A 23,646-nucleotide genomic window follows, 5' to 3' on the forward strand; every position below is an offset into this window, starting at 1 on the left:
GACGAGGACGCCAGCAACGGAGCAGGTAAGTGAAAAACTTTTTATAACTTCTGTATGGCTCATAATTAATGCACAATGTACATTACAAAGTGCATTATTATGGCCATACAGAAGTGTATAGACCCACTTGCTGCCACGGGACAACCCCTTTAATTGGAGGACGTTGTGAACCTCCACGGCCGCCTCTCTGTTCTTCGTCTGGGTGTGGTGGCCACCTTGCCAGCTCGGTTGGCTGGTGTACTTCTCCAAGTAGGTGCAGTCCTAGAGGTGTCACCCATATCTGATAGTACATATCCACAGGCTATGTCATAAATATCTGTCAGTTTAGGCTTTGGAACAATCTCAAGATTTTCTCCGCATCATTTCTCATAAACTCTATTTGTGTAGAATTGTGAGTAAGGGTACCTTTACACGGGCCGATAGTCGGGACACATTGCTGTCAGAATTATCTCCTATCACAACAAGACACTGGGCGTGTTGAACACTAATAAGCCCCATTCTGGTTTCGCACAATGTTTGCTATTGGGTGGGGACAGTCCTTGTCAGTATATCTCCATGGTATATGTTATAGAATCTCTACTCTACTGTAATTGTGAGTAATGCCACGTGAGGAATCCTTCCTGATGATCTCAGAATTCTTTGGAAACGGGTAGTTTTGTGAAGCACATAATTACAAGGACCGTGAAACTCTTCCTGATTGTATCATTTTCCTAAAATAATAATCTGCAATGTTTTTTTTCTAAAATAAGTCAAGGTAGAATTAGTAAGAAGAGCTTACATGGGTGGGGACCCCTGGAGGTAGATTCAACCGCCTGGCAACCTAATTCTTTCACACGGTTAGACTCTGTTTACACCAATTGTTCCTAATAGTTTGGAACACATAAAGCATAATTCTAATTCTGTTGACAGGTATTTACGAGACACATACAGGAGTACACCGTGCGCCACAGAATGCAGAACTGCACACGGAGACAGCGAGACAGCCCTAGAATTTTAAAGGGACGCTTGAATTTTTTTAAATGCAACATTTATGGGAAAACTTTTTAAGAAATATATATATATTTTTTTTTTTTTTCTTTTTTAAAATTTTGGTTGTAGTTGTTTTGCATTTTTAAGGGGCTTTTCTGTCTTGGCCAAATATAATTGAGTTGGGAACACAGCTGATTATGAGGAGTAAGGATTACACAACCAGCTAAACTACACTGTTTTTCCATAACTCTTATATACACAAAAATGATTTCCCCAAATCCCAAGTCATGGGAATGTCCTAGCTTGTCGTACTACACTGTTTGCGTAACTCGCATTAACTTTTGTGTTACACTGCTGCTGCAACTCCCATAGAACGCTCGGCTATTTTGGTCTTCCCAATCACTCCTAGCCACCACATTCAGGGGTGCCGGGTGCAGCGGGGTCCATAACGCAAAACAGTAGTGGGACCCCTTACCGATCAGACTTTTATGGCACATCCTGTGGATATGCCATTAAAGTCTGAGGTGGGAATACCCCTTTAAATATAGAATAGTGCAGTCAGCGCAAAGGGGTAAATTTGCTAAATGGTATACAAACTAATCTCTGTTAACCTCTTCCTTTGCAATAGGTTGTAATCTCCAAGTAATCCCATCCTAATAAGTGAAGAATTGAAGTGACTTAAGGACAGCACTATAGATAAAAATGACTTGGGCTCCTTTTTAAATGGGGCAATTGTCAGTCACTTAAGCGCCCAACAGTCGTCCCAGTAATCGCTTCCGTGTAAGCGATAATCGCGCAGTGAATGTAGGTGGAGCGGCTGGGATCACTTCTGCCTGTCCCCCTCTATTCACAGTAAACAAGGAGTCGGTCATAGATAAAAGAATCGGTCGTTGTTTAAAGTATAAAGAAATGGAACGATTTTGCGTAATGGAAGATGTCAGGAGACTAAAATAGATAGTAGTGGCAAATCTAATAAAAGCAAAAAAGCATGGGACCCATGCTGCTACAGCATCAATGCTGCGCTGGTCTCCCTCCAGTCATTATTCACATCCTGGGAGTAATGATGCCAGGAAGTACTGCATGTTACCACTGAGGCCAGTGAGTGGCTGCAGCGTTGACTTGTTGGGACGGCTCACCATTGTTTCGAGGCTGCAGACATGGACTGACGGGACCACCAGAGCACTGGTGCTGGAGCAGCGAGAGATTTTAGAGGCGAGTACCTCCTATTACATGTGTCGCTTTTATTTATTTTTTCATTCCCCTTTACTTGAAGAGATGCTCATATTGATACATCCTGTTATTTTCTTGGAAATGTTGTATAATGTTATTAATTACAATTATATAACTTTTTTTCTTGTGGTGTTTAGACAACAGACCGTCCAAGAATAAGTCCTCAAGTTTCCTTGTACTTGTTATCCCAGGTAAGTCACTGCTGACCTAGACAATTTAATTCTGCAATCTTTTTCCAAGACCTGTCTAAAATAATTGTAGTATGATTTTTTTTTTTCTTTTACGCTGTTGATGAACTTTCTACATTCTTCCTAATTTGTACCAGAGCATTGTGCGTGCCTCATAGTATAGGTACAATTTGTGGTCCGGTCTTTACAGTTGTAATACTTCTGGATTCTTTTGTGTGTATGGGATTTCTTTTATGTAGTGGGTATGTTTTATTTCCTTTCTACATATTGATTATTTAAGTAGTATAGCAAGTACTATTGATTATTTGTGTAGTATATCAGTTAGGCATTATTGCAAGAGCCTAATGATTTATTCTGCATACATTTTCAGGCTGTCTAAAATAGCCACTGAGAAAATCCAGATTAAATGTACAATAAAAGACATCAGAAGTCCACAAAAACGTATTCAGAGTTTACCTGGACCCATAATCAGGTGTTTGAATAAGCACTATGCAATGAGAACAATGGTTAATACAAAAAAAAAAACATCAGCACTTGCAGGAATTTAAATTAAATGCGAAGATGCATGTGAGCCATGGCTGCGACAGATACAGTAACAGAAGCATGTGCCTTGGCACTCACACATCTAATATCGGAATAAAACTGCATAACCATAGAAAAATGTAAGGCCTCCCTCACACAGGGCGTTTGCAGAAACGCAGCGTTTTTGAACGCTGCGTTACTGCAGATTCCGCCCCGTTTCAGCAGCGCTGGCATACTTTATTCCAGCGTTTTGGCTGCGTTTTCAGCTCGGCTGAAAACGCAGCCAAGAATGCTGATAAGAAAAAAAAAAAGTAATGCTCACCTTGCCGCTGTCGTCCGGGTTGCGGCCGCTGGTCTCTGCCGCTGATCCAGGCTTCCTCGGCACTCCCAAGTCTATTGCCGGAGGCCAGGTTTGAGAACCCTGCCTCTGGCAATAGAGTGCTGTGATTGGTTGTCTGTGCTTGCTCGATGCCCAATCACAGCCCTTCATTGACTGTCTCAGCCAATCAGAGCTTGCTGGCGCTGATTGGCTGAGACAGTCAATGAAGGGCTGTGATTGGGCATCGAGCGTGCCAACAACCAATCACAGCACTTTATTGCTGGAGGCGGGGTTCTCAAACCTGGCCTACGACAATAGACTTGTGAATGCAGGGGAAGCCCGGATCAGCGGCAGAGACCAGCGGCCGCGACCAGGACTGCAGCGGCTAGGTGAGTATTGCTTTCTTTTTTTTGTCTAACTGGGACTGATTTTCGGGGTAGGGCTTCTATTGCAAGCCCTCACCCCAAAAATCGGCGAGCGGTTAGCGCTGCCAAAACGCGGCACCAAGTGTTGCCGCATTTTCAGCAGTGCTAAAACCGCTGCCCATTCATTTTAATGGGCGACGCAGGGCTGAAAACGCCCAAAAATAGAACTTGCATCGCTGTCAAAGCGCAGCGTTTGGAGGCGCTGCGTTTTCAGCCCTGTGTGAGCAGCCCCATTGAAATGAATGGGAGTGTTGTACAGCGTTTAGCGCTGGGCTGAAAAGGCAGCGCTAAACGCTGTATAAAACGCCCTGTGTGAGGGAGGCCTAAGGCTCTTAGTACATATTTTGATCAAAGCATGTGGGCCCATTCACCACATTCCTTCTGTCCATTCATACATCCGTCCAGGTGGCTTCATCTTCTATATACTTATCAATGTCTGTTTGTTGGAGCATCACGCACAAACTGTACGACCGACTGACATGACATTTTGAACATAATATAATCTCGACTCGGAGAAGTTTATTGGCTAAAAAAAATCTGAAATGTTGTCATCTCGGCAAAATTATTTGCATATTTTTGCCTTTTCTTGAATTTTATTGCAGCAACCCCCAAATTTGCTCTCGCCAAGGGATTCTACGGACTCCATTTAGTATCCCTGGTTATTTGCGACAAGTAATTCCCACTAGAAGAGTCAGGCTGAGCGCTGACAACTTGTGTTTCAGGAAATGATCTGTCCCCAGACAGGAATACATGGAGCAACCGAGGATTGAAAGCTGTTGCCCATAGCAACCAATCACAGTGCAGCTTTCATGTTACCTCAGCAGTATAATATATGGCTAATACATTCACATAGCATTAATCCGCATCGGTGCTTCCAAGTATTTATGCGGATGTTCTGATATCCTCTTTTCTTACATAAAATGTCCCGTTCTGTATCAGCTACCCGGGAGAGTGTGTCTGTCTGTCATGTTTTATTTGTGTCGTATACAAATCCACAGTTCTGATCCAATTTGAATAACCTTATGTGTGACTGTCCTTCAGCACCCGGCAACGAATACTAGCAGAATTTAAAAAATCGAAACCTCACCGACTTCCGCTGTAATTTTAATTGCCAACAACAACCAATCACAGCTTAGCTTTCGTCTCTTATACTTCTGAGGTAAAATAAAAGCTGCGCTGTGATTGGTTGCCATGGGCAACAGCTTTTTATTTTGGACGACTTCCATAACAGTGCGGGGCTGGGCTCATTGTTGTGGCCCACTTTGTATATTCCAGGACTGCTATTCATAAAACCTCGGTGCAACGCACGAATATATCTTCTAGTGAAAGTATATAACCAGGTAGCCACCTTTTCCTTAGCCTGTTGGAGGCCTTTGGCCCACAGACAAGTGTTTTTGAAAGCTAGGTACCCATCCTACAAGGTTAGCCTGGATGTGGCGGATGGGTCTACATTCTTTGGTTAAGGCCTCATGTCCACGGGGAAAATAATAATTAAAATCCGCAGCGGATCCGCGCCCCATAGGAATGCATTGACCACCCGCGGGTAGCTAAATACCCGCGGATGGTCAATAAATGTGAATTAGAAAAATCATGGAGCATGAAAAAAAATGGACATGCTCCATTTAGGTGCGGATCACGCTCCGGATGGCCCCATTGATCTCTATGGGGTGCGGGAAATCCGCTGCGGGTGTTAAATGCCATTTATTTGGGTGCGTGAAATCTGCATGCGGATTACAAGTTTGGCTTCTTTTTCAGTGGCCTTGCATTTTTTTTCACGCGCAGATGCAAAAATGCCATCCGCGTGCATACACGCGTGAAAAAAAACGCATCCGCGTGTCATCCGCATGCAATAAAATACTATTTTAAGCTCATCCGCACTGCATCCGCGGCCCAAATCCGCGTTACAAATCCGGAGCAGATTTGATTTTCCCCGTGGACATGAGGCCTAAAATATGTGCTGAAAACCGTACGTTTTTATATACGCCGATTGTTTAACATCTGTGCGCAGTCCGCTGCCAGCTGTAACAGAGACCAGATTATTTGTCTCCAGTAGTGCCATCCCTGTCGGCAGCACCGTGCCCATTCACTCGGGAAGATGTGGCGGCGGTGGCATAAATAACCCAATTGGCTGACAAGCTATTGCTTGTTTTGGTGGCTAATTGTTGCCCTATTAACACGTGGTGACGATCTAGTCACAATTATTAACCCGCATAAATGGGTCTTTCCTTCCGCACTGCTGTCATCTCTTATCTGATGCTTTTTAGACCAATCTGAATAGTTTGCCAGCTGTTCACTCACTTCATACATTCATCCTGATAATCAATGGCTTACAGGGTGTTACTGTACGTACATTCATTGTAATATGTTACATTTCAACACCATGTACTTAAAGTACTCCGGCCCAGATGACGTGCGACGTTCATGGTTGTGGCTTTGGTTAAACATCCTGTTGACATACCAGGGTGATTAATGCCAGTCAAATACCAGGCTTTGTTGAATGGGTAACGTACTCATTCGAGACGAAGTTAATATAAAACCCCAATCGCTTACTATTCTTTTATCTACAAGTGCTAATATAAATGTTATTGTGGCTGTTTCATTAAGAAAAGCTGATCTTTGGTCTGGCTGCCAAAACTCCTAGCAAACAGCTATTATCACAAGCCTAAGTTCTGGTCAACCTAAATAAGACCTATCCCAAAAATAAGCCCTAGCATGATTTTTCTGGATTTTTGAGGATGCTTGAACTATCAGCTCTACTCCAAAATTAAGCCCTAGTTACAATTAATAAAACAAGTCCATATGAATAGTGTCCAGGCAGTTATACATGTAAAAAAGTAAATCTTTTGGAGCAAAAAAATAATATAAGACTCTGTCTTATTTTTGCGGAAACAGGGTATTACATGGTGGCCATTCACATTATTGGCTTCCTATTTAATAAATGGAAGGGCTGCCTTCACTGATACTTAGTGGCTCTCTGCTGTGACTCCCAAGAGGAATCCCAAGCGATGACCCTTCTAATGACTTCCATGTGCCACCATAGAGCAAAGGTGTTGTCTTAGGCTCTGTGTTACATATTGTTTTCTGAACATGCTTCTAATATGTATGCTAAGTGTATCCCCATGGCACCATGCAGCCAGTGTGTGCTAAGCGTGCCCGTTGGCATACCTCTCTCACTTCATGTCACAGTAAAAGTATACATGGGGCACATTTAAGTCTTATAGTTCAGCCTTTTATGACAAGGGATTTACTTCTTAAACAGGATTGTTCCACCACCTGTATTCCCCATTTGCATAGTACTTGCCATAATAGTGCAATATAGTACCCATGGCCAATTGAAAATAACGGCCTGCCGGCAACCCCTGCAGTGATTTTCGGGGAAGGGCCTCTAATATAAGCCCTTCCCTGAAAATCTTCCATAGCTGTAGTAAAAAATGGCTTCTCTCAGGCTGATTGTTTATGCAGCCATAATTACTGGTAAAACGTTAAAGGTCACTCTGCCAGAATAAGCCAGACCTCTTGATGTTGAACCCAGCTGGCTGAGCTGTAGGCCGGCTGCACACAACCGGGTTGGATTCTACATGCGGGATCCCACAGTGGAATTTGACCCAGTGCCCGGCCGCCGATAACCCTGCGTTTCTGTGCTGTGAGTGTGCTGGCCAGCGCGCATGCACAGTACAGGCAATGCCGTGCCATTGCTAGGTGGTGATGTGGATCCTGCAACCTTTCCACAATGATGATTGCGAAATGGCCATAGGTCGGACGGCTTCCATTGACTTCAACAACTTCCGCTGTTGGTGCGGACTCCGCACAGAATTCTAGCATGCTGAGATTCCTCCTCTGCGAGCGGAAAACTGCAATCAATTTCCACTCATGTAGAGTGGAAATACTGCTGTGAGCGGTATTTGCTGCGGAATCCAGAGACTGACTCCTGCTCCGGAATCCGCAATGGAAATATGCCCGTGTGCAGGCAGCCTTAAAGGGGTTGTCCCGCGCCGAAACCGTTTTTTTTTTTTTTTTAACCCCCCCCCCCCCCGTTCGGCGCGAAACAACCCCGATGCAGCGGTTAAAAAAACAAACCGGAGAGTGCTTACCTGAATCCCGGCGGTCCGGCGTCTTCATACTCACCTGCTGAAGATGGCCGCCGGGGTCTGCTCCCTCCGTGGACCGCAGGTCTTCTGTGCGGTCCATTGCCGATTCCAGCCTCCTGATTGGCTGGAATCGGCACGTGACGGGGCGGAGCTACACGGAGCCGGCATTCTGCACGAGCGGCCCCATTGAAGACAGCAGAAGACCCGGACTGCGCAAGCGCGGCTAATTTGGCCATCGGAGGCCGAAAATTAGTCGGCACCATGGAGACGAGGACGCCAGCAACGGAGCAGGTAAGTATAAAACTTTTGATAACTTCTGTATGGCTCATAATTAATGCACAATGTACATTACAAAGTGCATTAATATGGCCATACAGAAGTGTATAGACCCACTTGCTGCCGCGGGACAACCCCTTTAAAGGGGTTGTCCCGCGAAAGCAAGTGGGGTTATACACTTCTGTATGGCCATATTAATGCACTTTGTAATGTACATTGTGCATTAATTATAAGCCATACAGAAGTTATTCACTTACCTGTTCCGTTGCTGGCGTCCTCGTCTCCATGGTCTAATTTTCAGCGTCTAATCGCCGGATTAGACGCGCTTGCGCAGTCCGGTCTTCTTCTTTTCTGAATGGGGCCGCTCGTGCCGGAGAGCGGCTCCTCGTAGCTCCGCCCCGTCACGTGCCGATTCCAGCCAATCAGGAGGCTGGAATCGGCAATGGACCGCACAGAAGCCCTGCGGTCCACCGAGGGTGAAGATCCTGGCGGCCATCTTCACCAGGTAAGTAAGAAGTCACCGGAGCGCGGGGATTCAGGTAATCACTATCCGGTTTTCTTTTTTAACCCCTGCATCGGGTTTGTCTCGCGCCGAACGGGGGGGCTATTGAAAAAAAAAAAACCCGTTTCGGCGCGGGACAACCCCTTTAAGGATGGCACCTTGGCATGGCAACCAAAAAACAGATTTTGCTTTTAAAATGCTTCCCCAGGGTAGACGTAGTGGAATCGGAACAGAGCAGAAAATCCACTTAGTTGGTGAGGGTTTTGACATGGATCTGCAGCAGACTTCAGCCATTCAGTTGAAAGTCTGAAATCTGCTGCGGGTCTGCAGCAAAAAGTGCTTCTAAATGTGCCGCAAATGGTGCAGATCCACACCAAAAATGGCAGCGCTAGATATTCTGCGGATTTTGGTGCAAATGCACACTACAATCTGCTACATATGAGCATGCACATGGCGATACACATGATGAACACTCTGTGTCCCGGTGTGAACCAGTCCTAACCATTTAAATGTTGCATGTAAAAGGATACCCCCAATGTCCTCTTCCACACTATTTTTATAAAGCTCTCGCATACACTGAACTGTACTCACAACAAACTGCTGCATTCCAAATTCAGGTACAGCGGTATCCATTATTCATCCTTGCTCCTTAACCCTTAGCACATGGGACTTTATTGATCTTTACATTACTGGAATGGCTTTCAGCATTTGGAGCCCATCCCGTTCAAAGCCTTGCCTTAAAATAAATAAATGTTCTTTGTCCTGACGCCCTATAAGCATTTAAGTTTCTACATGAATTGACCTTATAAACCTTTGAAAGAGCTCTGCTCGCTAGCAAATTAGGGCATTTCTGTAGATCCGCTTAATAATGCACTCTGAGGCAACCTAAACCCTTTTAAATTGCATTCACGAGAAACGGAAATAAAATAAACAAACTGCTGGCGGTGTCCTTATGTTGTCCTTGGCAGGAAGGTACTTGAAGATGTGACACAGGATATATTAGGATGGTAAATCTTCATTTTTCACCCTTGCTTCAGATAGCTGTCTGCCCCGTACACCTTCCCTCCTTTCTCCATCCGGAATTATTTATATGTCATTGCGTCCTTCTGCTGTCATAGTTAGTAGATGGATCCTGACATTTACAGCGCCTCAAATAAATATTACCACTTTATGATTTCTAATCAATGGGCTGCTGTCTTATAAATAATTTCCTTCTACTACGAAAGTAAGGAGAAAGAGCTACAGTAGGTGCGGGGTTTAACAGCGTTTGTTAATATGATTCTTGTGGAAGAAGAAAGAGTAAGCTGAGCTCGCTTCCTCCGATAGCATCAATAATACAAAGTAATGGAACGCTGGGGCAGTTGTTTTTTTTTTTTTTTTAGGGTACTTTTTCATGCGCTAACAGTCACCCAAATAAAGGCCCATTTAGACACGATTATCGCTCAAAAGATGTCTTTAGAGCGACTTTTGAGCGATAATCGTTGTGTCATTTACAGCGCAAGGTGATCGCGCAAACGTTGAGTGATCAGCTTGCTCTCCGAGAGGAGGATGCAGAAGACAAGCGGGGTGTCCCGCTTCTCTCCTCGGAGCACCTGGGTGTTATACAGCCGAGCGCTCTGAGCAGAGAATGCAGAAGACAAGCGGGATGTCCCCGCTTGTCTTCTGCATCCAGCTGTTCTCTGCTGTTCTCTGCATCCAGCTGTTCTCTGCTGGAACGCTCTGTTCTTCATACCCAGCCTGTCATCAGGGAGCAGGATACAGCTGAAACCATAGTATCAGCTGTCTCCCGCTGTGAATCCCTGATAAGGCTCTTCGCTGTCTCAGTACGCTGAAAGACGACGATGAGCAACGGCTTAACGAAAACTGCACGATGTCAGTGCAGTTACACACAACGATTATCGCTCAAAAGATGGCTTTTGAGAGAATTTTGAGCGATAATCTTTGTGTCTAAATGGACCTTAATTGCTCAAATGAGCAGCTACGGGTGATTGTCAGCCCATGCCAACTTGGCACCCGACAGGATACTGAACGAGAAGTTGCTTGGTAGTTGCTAGTCATTTGTTTCAGTGAGCTGAAACGGCACGACTAGCGCTCAACGTCTCGCACAGGGAATGGAGGTGATGGCCAGAAGAGATCTCTGAGGCATATCACCTCTATTCATTGAACAATTATCCCTCTTGTGTGAAAGCACAGGAGCAAGAGTCAGTGGGGTGGCTGTCGCACGCTAAAGTGCCCAACAGTCATCCGGTCTAAGACCACTCTTGAATGATGTTTCGGGATTCCGAGACTCCTTTGTTGGGTAACCGTAGCATTAAGATTTATCTTCATCCTTTATCTGCATGATGTGTTCAGGTCAGAAAGTGGCTTGAAAGTTTGTTGAGCCATCGTTTTCTTGATACAGACTCCGATCTCCTTGCATATACGTAAATTTAAAGGGGTTGGTTGAGTGAGGAGACAAAAAGGAACAGCAAATAAAATATAAATACAAAACCACAGAAGAGGGAATGTGACAGGTTCCTTATAAGACCTAACTTGCTGGATTCTGGAAGCCACCACTAGAACACATGTATTGCTAGTTATTATACTGTACACTGAACCCAATAACCCAATGCACAGTGAACTAAACTGCCTTGAGTGGCAGCTGCAGGCAAGCAGTGTTTTAAAGGGGTTTAGGGGCAACTTGTCATCACCATCTCACTCCAAAACCAACTTCACTGGCTGGCTTGGGATGAAAAGCCACTCCCTTTTAATGAACTCTCTTTTCCTAATCAGCCCATGTAGCTTTGCAATTAGGTTCCAAACTTATTTTGCCATATGCAAATCGTCAGAAGAAAGTCATCTGGCTGTGAAGAGTCATGCTGATTCATGAGCTGCCAAGCTAACCCCATGCCCCTTCTCTTAGACAGACGATCCTGTGTGATAGCTGCTCATTAAGAGGAAGGGGATACGGTTTAGGTCAGCACCCCTTAAATAATTATGACTCCTCTCAGCCAGAGGACTCTTCTCAGCTAATCTACACACAGCAATGGATAACTATGGAATCTAATTGCAGAAGTATGTGGGCTCATTTAAAAAAAGAAAGGAGAATTAGAAGTTGATATTTTTTTTTTATTTTTAGTCTCCACTGACCAGTGAAGTCAGTTTTGGGCATGAGAGAATAGCAACAGGTTTCCTTTTAACCAAATGTTTGAGGAAAAAAACTCCAAGAATCAGAACTTACCTTTTTAATTCCCTGCTGATCAAGCATAGATGTTGTGGCAGACCCCACTAGTCATTCTTTACGGGCTGCAAGTGGTGACGGCTCATAGTACTCAATGATACCAGTAATTATGGCAGCTAAACTCTAGGGTCACCGATTGGCTGCAGCAGTCATGTGCTGGTACAGCATGTCACTGCCTGTAAAAGGGGTGGGGCATCTACACTGGCTTGGTGGGGGGGGGGGGGGGGGAGACTGAAGAGATCAGGTACTATTTTTTTTTTTTTTTAATTATTATCTCAGGATAGGCCATCAATAGTTGATCGGGGGAAGGGATCTTCCACTCAGCATTCCCACTAATCAGCTGATCCATTGAAATCAACGGGAAGAAAGCTTTCTATTACACTTTCGACCCCGACCCCAATGCAGAAGTCTAGCTCAGCTGCACAGATAGAGGACCTGAGGATCAGCTGGTCAACGGGAATCCCAAGTAGTGGACCCTCGCCGATCAACTATTGATAACCTATCCTAAGAATAGGTCTTCAGTAGTGAATGCCCAGAAAATCCCCTTAAACTGAACCTTTATAAAAGGGTTGTTCCTATTTCTTAATAATATTCGGCCCAGTATTCAGGCGATTACTGCAGGTCAGCCATGTTTGACCACACATTTGCCCTGCAGTGACTGTTGTGTAGTATTATATAGTGTACATTTAAATAAATGGCCGACCATGTAATACATGAATGGCTAAGTAAGCTCAGGAGAGGCCCAGAGTGGGGGACCCTTCTCTATGTCCAAATGGGGAAAACGGAAATGGATTTTCTTCAAGGGTTAATCCCTCTTTAAATAGAAAAATCAAATTAAATCATGCATATAAGCAAATGTCATTAATTTAAGAAAATGCTTTTTTTTTTTTTCTTTAAAGCTACATTTAATACTAGTAATTAGTTATTTTGATCTGCAGGCACTGCTGGTCCTCACATCTTAATAACCTTCTGTTTCATCACTTTTCCCATGTAGGTGTTTTTAACAATACATTATGCACCTTTGGTCGACTCGCTGGCGGATGTCATTTTGAACGGTGACCTCTCTATGTTTTCATCTAAACCAGAACATGATGTTCAGCGGAGTTCCGTAAGTGGAAACCTCAATATTTCTTGAAGCAGTTGTGAAAAGCATTTAGATTCTTGATAAAGTACAGTGCCGTGACCAATATATGATGGAGGTTTTATTTATATCTGTGTGTCATTGACCCGACTCTTCCAATATCCTCTCAAAATGCCTTTTCTTGGTAGTGTGCAGGAAGTCTCTGCACTGAGCTAGATGAATTTGTTTATTCCCATTTTTATTTTAATCCTTTCATTTCACTAACTCCAGATACTTTACAGTAAATGCAAAAACTGCTTATTAAGGAATCAAAGGGCACAGAGGGCAAACTTATAGCGGAGCGCCAAGAGCGTATTACGGGCATGATCTGCAGTGCAGTGTGGGAAAAGGCTGAGACCCCTTATGTTTGCTTGAAAATCGGATGAAACGCAGTCAGCGTGTAGGTTGTCCTATTAGCAGTGATCTGTATTACGACTATACAGAGATGTGTGTACTACACTGAATTCCCAGTCAATGCAATTAAAACAAAATGCAAATAAAAGTACAATAAAAATAAACATTAGAAAAATAAGTTAAAACCTTTTTCCCAGTTTTCACCTAAAAAAAATAAAAACAATCAACAAATTCACAGAATTTGCATGATATGGCAGAAATGTAGTTTTTTCATCACTGTGCCGTTAAAAAAAAAACTTGAAAAAAAAGGGCTCAAAAACTTGTATGCACCTTGTCCTGCGGAATAGAAACAAAGCAAAAAAAACAAGCAAACGAGCAGCTCCCTAAACGGAAGAATAAAGTTGGGCCAATTTCATCTGGGCGAGTGAGATATCGGGACGTGAAAAACGTGGCCCATATCGCGCTCGCCAACGTGCAATGTCCCTGCGGATGCAAGGGATTTTTGTGTTTAGCGTCTCGCACCACTTCAGGGAAGTAGCGATACTCTGCCACAGCTAAAGGTGTTTTTCAATGGGAAGCCTGGCATGCACACTGTGCAATGTTTTGCTAACCCCATTGAAAACAATGGGTGAGGCGTTCCAAGGGAACGCTGAAAGACGGGACATGTCGTGATTTATTTCTGCGATACAGGAAAAAATCGCTCATATGTGTGACCCCATTCAAAAGAGTGGGGTTAATGTTTGTGTGTCTCGCAATGCACAACTCTCATGCAATTGTCTCAGCCATGTGAAAACAGCCTTAGGGGATAAGAAGGTGGTGGGAAAAAAAGATTTTTGAGCTGTGTGGTTTTTTTGTTTTTTTCCTTTGAGACTTTATTTTTTGAAGTAGTAAAACGCAATAATAAATCTCTAACTTTGCTATCACTGTAATGGCGATGCGAAGTCCCGTAGGAGATCGCCGCCGCGGGAGCCACCGCCCGGAAGCAGGAGCCGCAGCCGATTCTCCAACGGTCAGCCCTATCTGATGCGAATTGCCCACCGCGAGCGGAGAATCGCAATGATTCTCTGCTCGTGGACCGGTGACAGCGCTTTCCATAGCAATGCGAAATCATGCCCGTGGACAGGCACCCTTAGGCCGCATGCACACGACCGGGTCGGATTCTGGTGCGGGATCCCACACACAGATTCTGGTGCGGCGACCCCTGCGTAACTGTCATTTTCTCTTCTTCTGTGCTGTGGATGTGCCGGCCGTCGCACATGCGCAGTACAGAGTTACCCGCGCTGTCGATGACCCGGATCCGGTGCACTTTCTGCACTGTTCACTGCGGAAGGGCCATGGGACGGATGGCTTTCTTTGATTTCAGTGCGAGGCCTGCACTAAAATAGAGCATGTAGCTATTTTTTTCCCCTTGTGAACGGAAAATTGCAATTGATTTCCGTTTGTGGGCAGGGAAAAGCGATTCTGCATAGCATGCTATGGCAGGTATTTGCTACGGAATCTGGGGGCGGACGCCTGCCTTGGATTCCGTACTGCAAATATGGCCGTGTGCATTAAGCCTTTTCCTCCTGGCCCACAGAATAAAGTGAACTTGTCACTGTAGCTGCACCGTGGATGCAGGCTCCCTAAAAATGGCACAATGGTTTTTTTTCTCCATTTCACTCCACTTGGAAGTTTATTAAAGTTTATCAATACATCACATGGTACATTAAGTAATGTCACAAAAATACAACTCCTTTCAAAAAAACAAGCCCTAATGGGGCTCTGTTGATGAAAACATATAAAGAACATAGTTCTTGGAACCCGAGTAGGAATAAACAAGAATGAAAAGATGCAAAAAGTGTCTGGTTGTTAAAGAGTTAAAACAACTGGTAGAAAAAATGTAGACTTCCATTGTGCCTCCTTAAAACAGGACCACTACCGTCCAAACATTAGTTCAAGAGAGTGAATGTAAGCGATATTTCTGTGTAAACACTGTAGCGGACGGGGTAACGAGCGAGAATTCGTCCACTTGTCTCTAGTCGTTTAGTTTCAGCAAAGCTGTCTTCAATGACTAGCCAACCGGTTTGTTGGGAGAGTCTCTCCCGCACTCCTCCTATGAAGTTTACCCAACAATTGCTACGTGTAGAAACCTAACACTCTCTCACATGAGCATTTAATACCGCGTACTACCTGCGCAGGTTTTGCACGTGTAATACGTGGTAACTAACTTTTACATTACTTTTAATGGTGCCTCGCGCGCACACACATAATGTGTGCGCAAAACAAGAAGGTGACATGCACTATCTTGGAGGGGTATTACGCACACATACGCGCCAAGATAGTGTATGGGGATTTGTCGGCATGCAGCATAGCGCCATGTATTGCGTGCTGCACACGCGGTAAGACACTTGTGCGAGAGCCCTTACATGCAGCAGTTATTCGTACACTAACAACTTGTTTAAATGACTATTTGGCCGATTTATTGTCCAGCATTAAAGGGGTTCTGTCATTAAAAAAAAAAGAGAATAAATCAATACTTACCTATTCCTCCCCCATCAGCCTACTTTCCGCACCTTCTTCCCACCGATCTTCCTCTGGCTCCTGTAGTACCCTGGGTCATGTCACCTCCAGCCAGCCAGATCCTTTTCTTCCTTTTTTTTTTTTTATGACAAAGGCCCTTTAAGCTACCCTAACGTACATCTGAAAGCCAGCAGGATTCTGACGCCTGCTGATCTCCCAGTTTATGCTTGTGTCTTTGATAATTTGAGATTAGATCGGGTTCAAAGGCTTTTGTTGAAATGTTATATGAACACTAGCAGAACCTGCATGCTTGTGATCTTGCACCACCCATGCTTACGTTTTTTGTCAAAGACGCTATAGAAGGAGAACACTACTTTTATAGAGAAGGTCTAGAATCCTGATAGCACTCCTACCCTATGATCAGCTGAGGAACAGGTGGGTGGAGCGAACAGGGAGCAGAAGAAGGTAACAAGTTCCCCAAAAGTTTACCCACCAAACATTGGCTCTGCCAGACCCGCATCCAGGCTAATAATGTGAACACCATATACAGTGCATAACCTTCAGCATTAACCATGGCATTAAAGGCTATATAGCTTTGTTTAAGGACTGAGGCTGGAAATTGGAGAATCTGTAGGAATAAAAGATGGAATTTTTTTTCAGTTTCTCAGTGAAAATGTTGATCTCTGCCAAATCCTCAATCTAAGATTGGCTTTTTGCCTCATCTTGCTTTTCCTTGAGTACTTGTAGAAAATCTCTTCAATTAATCAATGTTGACTCTGGGTAGCAAGGACAAGAAACAGATTTGAGTTCCACAATCTTGCCATTGCTATGATCATTTTTTATTTATGAGGTTGATTCTAGAGGGGAATGTTTTATACCAAATTCCCCACAGCCATCCAAAAAAGATGCACCGTGATCCCTCCTACTCACACAAGAAGAAAGTATGAGGAGATACCTTCCTATATTGGTGTTCATTGCTATTCAACATCGAACTAACTGACTGATCCTGGTTACTGACCTGTTTTTACTGATCTGGGAATGCTCTTGTGGCTAAATGGATGTAAATCCTGTGGCCATGCTTTAGAATATAATCAGGAACGCTATATTTTCTACTTAGGGAGAGCGCCTAGAAGTTGAGGGCGTGAGGAGACTTATAAGGCCATTCATGCGCCTCTGGGTAATATGCAAATAAGGCAGATGGAACAATACCTCTGCAGCGCCACCTATTGGAAGGCAACATTTCAGCAAGTCAATGTTAGACTTTTTATACAAGCCTTGTATCGATTCCCAGTCATTGTTACAAGGCTTATATAAAGAGTCGAACATTGACTTGCAGGAATGCTGCCTTCCAATGGGTGGAGCTGCAGAGGTATTGTTCCATTTCCCTTATTAGAATATAGTGGAATTCCAACTTTAGAGGTGGTGTTGCTGCTACAAAGAAAAAACTCCACTAATGCCCATAGTAATGGAATGAGATGTGGAATGGACATGCAGTCTAGTTGGTTGTCCACATACTGTTGGCCACTTGGGTTTCCTACTTTAATTTTCCACAACTAAAGTGTTTCAGATGAAGCCGAAATAGGACTGCGATGTTTGAGCATAACGTACTAGGATAATTAGTGGTGTTATGTGCAGTCCTGAGTAAAACTGCGAATAAGTCATTAGGATATCACAATGAGACTTGTTAAATGAGGAACTGAGTTCTACTCCATCTGTAAATAACTTTATATGACGGTATACTCTTCGGACACCCAACTGTCTGGCTGTTTTGAGTTCGGTCTCCGGCCGTATTTCTGTTAGTTTTCTTTTAGTTCTTTGGGTAGAAGGTCTCTTAGGGTTCCCTTCTTCCATGCCTGTGAGAGATGAACTTTAATACTATCTTATTGCAAGCAACACAGTATCGTTGATCTTTTAAAGTTATACCCTGCGGTAATACTTCTGAGAAAACCTAAGATTTCATTCTACATTTCCGGGAAGCGCGTGGCTCCGCTTGTTTGGCAAGTGAAGAGCGTGTGCCAGTCGTCTCCGGTTAGAGACGAACTGTCGTTTTCACTTCTTGTTGTCTGGATGCGGTGTCATCTTTACCAGTCATCCTTTTCGAAACATGACCCTTCTCTACATCTTGTAAGGTGCAAGCGGCTCACCTAAGCATGAATCTCATTCTGTAGTAGTTTCCTCTGATACTCTTCTTCCTTCCTATTGGGTGAGAGAGGTTCCCATCTGCTTCCTGTACAATAGTGATGTGGTTTACTTCTACCTGCCCAGAGATTGTCGATCTTCTAACCTACTTTCTCTTTCCCGTAAGACGTAGACTTTACTGGTACTGCTTTGAGTTACTAGCAGTCTTGCATGTGTTCAAACCAAAACTGTGGAAAGGATGCGAAAAAGGACATAGTTTAAATAGCTAAATATGGTGAGAACTCAGAACGCAGATTTCCATCAGTGAAGTTAACTTTGGCCTTGAGAGAAGAAAAAAAAACTTGACTTTTTTTCTAGTTTTTATTTAATTTTGCTTTAAAAAGGGCTTCTCAATAAAAATCTCATCAGTGAATAGAAGTGTAGATATTACTTAGCTCCAGGGCGCCCAGAAAGGCGCTCATGTACTCTCACTTAAGGATGCACAGGAGCATGTACTCTGGATCGGTGACTGCCCCCTTGGTTGAACCCCTATTGATGTGAAAGCTACCCTGTCGATAGGGGCTAATTTTACAACATGGCACAGCCTCTGTAATTCCAATTTGCCTGTGTACTGACTAATGTATGAATCTAAAGGTCGCTCTTTAAAATTTGGAACTTCTTGCTTATTATCCAAGCAACCATGGTATTACTACCTGTTTAATACATTGCATGCTGATGTGTGAATGCTCACCAATACGGTATGGACTAACCAATATTTGAGAATTGGCACGTTGATTGAGTGATGCATCGACTATCGCTCCTACTGCTTGTTTCTCGATTTGCCATTGTATGTGATGCCAGATATATGGGATGATTTAGTGATCCTGCACTGAGGAGGGGGTTGGACCAGATGACCCCGGAGGTCCCTCCAACTCTACCAGTCTAGGATTCTATCTATGGTATCCCTGAATGTTCCTGTTGCTAACTGAAAAAGCATAAAATTATCAAAAAATGAACATTATAAAACCAAACCTCAGATTTCAGAAACTATTCTAAACTATGTAATATTTCTGCTATTTTCCTCTTGCTCCATTTTTATCATTCTCGCCATCTGACTAATTTGAGTTACCGCTATCTTTTACTCAACACTTTTTACACTTTTTTTTTTTTAAATGTGTTATATGGAAAGAATGAGAGGGTCTTCTACTGTGAAAAAACCTATTAACATAGTAATGACACACAAAGAAAAGTTATGTGTATTGTCTGTGGTAAATGAATTCCACCTCTACACCTTTGATATCTTCACAAGTACATAAATGTTTTTTGTAATGGATAGCGAAATGGGTTTATTCATACATTCACTATGTTTTTTGATAGCTTTTGACTTTGTGGTATTTACAGGTGACCACACTACTCACGTGTGCATAGATAACGTAATACAGCGAATGGGAAGTCTGTGTCCAAACTGGACATTAGACACAAATTTACTTGCATTTCTTGCCCCATAGGGAGTAGAAAAAAGGGTGGTAGAAAAGGAGGAGGAGATGGAGCTACTCCCAGTGAAGAAAACAATATGATATATATATGTGTGTGTGTATATGTGTGTATATATGTATATATATATATATATATATATATATATATATATATATATATATATATATATATATATATATATATATATATATATATATATATATATATATATATATATATATATATATATATATATATATATATATAATTATAGATCATCCACCCCTTTTGTCTTTCCTCTATTACGTACTCTCTCATATATCTATATATCCATTTCCATGTACTACTATTGTGATGTATATATTATGTAGTGTGTCTCCAGCAGGTCTGAAGAAGAGGCAAAGTGCCTCGAAATGTTTTTTGGTGCATGTTTTCTAAAATAGGTTGCGCCCCCCCCCCCCCAATCGTTTTTTTGCTCTACTCCTCTCACTCTTTCCCTATAGGAAAAGGTTGAAGTGGTATTCTGATTTAGCGACCCATGTGGCGCAGAGTGCTAAGGCAGCAGAAATGCAGTCCTAAGCTCTCGCTCACGACCTGAAGGTTGCAGGTTCAATCCCCGCTTGGCTCAGGTAGCCTGCTCAAGGTAATAATAATAATAATAATCTTTATTTGTATAGCGCTAACTTATTCCGCAGTGCTTAAGTCAAGGTTGACTCGGCCTTCCATTCTTCCGAGGGCGATAACCCAGTACCCAGCTTGGTGTGGGGTAATAAAATAAATTACTTGAAAGTGCTGTGGAATAAGGTGGCGCTATACTAATAGGGACATGAGGCCTTACTAGACAACTTGTCAGCGAGTGTATGGAAGTGTATGTACAATTGGTGGACATAAAGAGATTAACTGATTTGTATGAGATTAGTTAAAAGGTATGTTTTCTCTGCCAGGGCGCACTCTTCATCGTTGGTTGTGTGTATTTCAGCTCCATTCTGATATTCTGACTTCATTTATTCTCATTCATTCCTGTTACAGCGTGTTACTTTTTTGTATTCTAATACAGGGAGAATCTAGCATTAGATGTTTCATAAAGCCTCAAGAGAGTCTAGAGAAATCCCTTGAGATTAACCGGCAGAGAGGCAAAAAGAAGTTGCAAAAGAGGCCAAACTACAAAAATGTTGGCGAAGAGGAGGAGGAGGAAAAACTGCCTGATGATGGCCACGAAGACCCTGATAAGGCAAAATCGGCAGAGATTGGCATGAAGGGAGCAAAAGCTATTGGCGAGACTGAAGGTGAGAAGAGCTGATTGTGTCATCCTACAATATGGTGGATGGAGCTATTGGGTTGTGATGTAGTTAGTTTTTGTATATCCTTACTAATAACACCTGATTTTAAAGGTTTTTTTTTTTTCACACATTCAAAGATGGCCCTTACTCACAGGATACTGCATAACGGTCTGATTGCTGGGACCCCATGATCACCAGAATTGAGGTCTCCTGTACACCTGAATGAATGGAGCTGCAGTCTGTATGTGATTGCTAGAGATATCCAAGCATCTGAATGCTGCTATCTCTGGCAGTCCTATAGAAGTGAATGAAGTTTTAGAGCAGTGGTCACGTGTGCACACTACTTATTTAGGGGTACTTCAGACCTCCGTTCTTGTGATCGGTGGGGGTCTCAGCAGTCATGATATACCCACAGGATAGGGAAGAAGTCTAAGTTCTTTTCATGGGACAACCTCTTTAAGATAGAGGGTCTCTGCCAATACCACAACACTGGACACAGCAACTCACCTGGGCTTGTGAGGTTGCTAACTGGACTCTAGAGGACTGGCACCGTGTGGGATGGTCCAATGAGTCTCCGTACTAATTGCGTTGGGCTTATGGGTATGATTCATGTGTGGTGTGGACTCTAGTTGTCAACAAGGTACTATGCAGACTGATGGTGGTTCCATACTGGTGTGCAGTGTGTTCTCATGGCATGGGTTGGGACCACTGGTCCTCCTAAACAAGTCATTGACTGGTGCCTGCTTGGTTTCTTTTCTTGGTACCATTCGCACCCCTGTGAGGACTGCATGTACCCCAAAATGATTGGGTATCCCAGCAGTACAACATCCCATGCCTTCGGGCCCAAGTTCTGTTGGAGGAGCACAGTGGAGAGTTCCTTCACTTTTGCCTGATGTGAGCCCGGTTGAGCATTTATGCAATGTGATGGTGAAGGCCATTCGCACCCAACGCCATCCTGTACCTAGAAATACCACAGCGCTGTGGATGGCCATCCAGACGTCATGACTCAACATCCCTCCAGATTCCTACCATCCACTTGTGGAACTGATGCAACATCAGGTTGCTGCACTTCACTGGCACGGCAGTATAATTCGAGTTATACTTGGAGACTTGCATATGTATTTATATGCGCGCCAGTATAATATGCATGTTTATATTTACATAGAAGCACCCATGCTGGTATATAAGCTGTATATCAGAAGTTCATACTGAAGGAAATAAGATCTGATTCCTACACTATTCGACATGACTTTGCTGGTATTTGCCCGATGTATTATGGATGTAATATTATCCCGAAGGGTATCTTAAATAGGTTTATGTAACATTTTTTTGGAAAGCTAAAGTTGTAGTCCCATTTATGTCTTCACATGTTGGGACACTTCTGTAGCGGAGCTGCTGTAACCTGTTTAATGCTGGCCGCCTCCGCACAACCTGGCATTCAACTTGGTAAACACCAGCTCACGCTTCATCATTCAGATTTTAGCATTAATGGCTTTTGGAACCTACTCTTAACAGGCTTTTTATTTTTGGCAAATGCAGTAGTAGGCTTATTTAAATTTATGTTTCACATGTGATTGGGAGATGCTAAATATACACAAAAATGTTCTTGGCCAAAATATGAAAAAATTAGACCGTACCTTGTTCTGCTTAATTTAACCACCTATTGTGTGGTATTCCTGCCTATGTAACAAATCACACATATATAGAGCTCTGTGGGACGCTTGTAGGGATCACACAAACCTCGAAATCTATCAAGAGTTGTCAACGTGTTGGAAAACCTTCTTGTGATTTATGGGATCCTTCCATTTACTCTTAGAAAACGGAAACCTCTTCATGAGTTATTTCACTGTTTGTTACCTGTTTATGCCAAACAGTGAAGACCTGGAGCTTTTATTAGTGAGATTTCCATTATTTATTCTTTGAAATACCATAAACTTATGCTGAATGTGTGTCGTATTACTGATTGCTATAGGTTAGAAGTGGTGTCGTGTCTCCTCAAGGAGAGCACCCAAAAAGTGTGTGGAGATACCTAGGGGGAAAGTGGGTCAGGGGATGGTATAGTCTCTCCCCGAGGAGAGCGTCCAGAAGGAATGTGGGGACACCTAAAAGATGAGTAAGGAGACTTATAAGGCAATGCTAGCTCCTCTGGGAAGTTTATGCAAATAAGAAAGATTGAGAAATACCTCTACAGAGCCATCTATTGGATGGCAGCATTCCTTCAGATCAAAGTGACTTTATAACAAGTCTTATCAATGATTGGGTGCTCTACTTAAGGAGACACGACACTGCTTCTGAGCCATGTCATTGGCCCCTCACAAATAAGCAGTAACCTGCTGCACACTGATGAGGGGCAAGCCCCCCCGAAACAGTCTGTGTCTGCATGGTTTCTGACTTGGTTTCCTATTCCCAATAATTGATAAGACTTGTTATAAAGTCACTTTGATTTGAAGGAATGCTGCCATCCAATAGATGGCGCTGTAGAGGTATTTTTCCATCTCTTACTTGCACAGATTGCTATAAAACAGACCTGAGCTTTGGTCTGTCTTGGCATATATATATAAAAAAAACAAACCGTATTTGTATAGCGCCAACTTATCCCACAGCGCTTTCAGGTAATTTATTTATTACCTCCCACCAAGCTGGGTACTCATTTTACCAATCTCGGAAGGATGGAAGGCTGAATCAACTTTGAGCCGGCTACCTGAACCATGCTGAGATTAAACTTGCAACCTTCAGGTCGTGAGCGAAAGCTTAGGACTGAATTTCTGATGCCTTAACGCTCTGTGCCACACGAGGCTCATATAGTATATGGGCTTTATTTATTTTTTACAAGATCATTGAGCAGATTGATGAAAATTAATGAAAAGGAAGACTACAGTAGCTACCCTTTTTAGTATTTTCCAAAAAAAAATCTGAAAAATTTGAAATGGAATAAAGTGTGCTAAATAACTAACTACTTTACTTTTGCCTTGCACTAGTTTTCATAAATCTTCCCCGATACTGTTTGTTTGACTTTGATAAATACGTGTCCTTGTCACACCTGTATTTAAATTGGGGGGA

The 23,646-nt window shown here is 43.1% G+C and overlaps 1 protein-coding gene across 5 annotated transcripts in view; it reads left to right on the forward strand.

Annotated features, from left to right (window-relative positions):
- Positions 1-23,646, forward strand: part of CLEC16A (C-type lectin domain containing 16A) — a 197,527-nt gene that overhangs the window by 33,112 nt on the left and 140,769 nt on the right. For all 5 annotated transcript variants that reach the window (XM_066576179.1, XM_066576181.1, XM_066576183.1 and 2 more), the window contains exons 8-10: positions 2,337-2,390; positions 12,734-12,847; positions 20,364-20,592. In XM_066576179.1, the coding sequence (XP_066432276.1) occupies positions 2,337-2,390; positions 12,734-12,847; positions 20,364-20,592 (397 nt within the window). The remainder of the gene's footprint in view (positions 1-2,336; positions 2,391-12,733; positions 12,848-20,363; positions 20,593-23,646) is intronic.

Source organism: Eleutherodactylus coqui, chromosome 8 (genome assembly GCF_035609145.1).
Source record: "Eleutherodactylus coqui strain aEleCoq1 chromosome 8, aEleCoq1.hap1, whole genome shotgun sequence".
Lineage (NCBI taxonomy): Eukaryota > Metazoa > Chordata > Amphibia > Anura > Eleutherodactylidae > Eleutherodactylus > Eleutherodactylus coqui.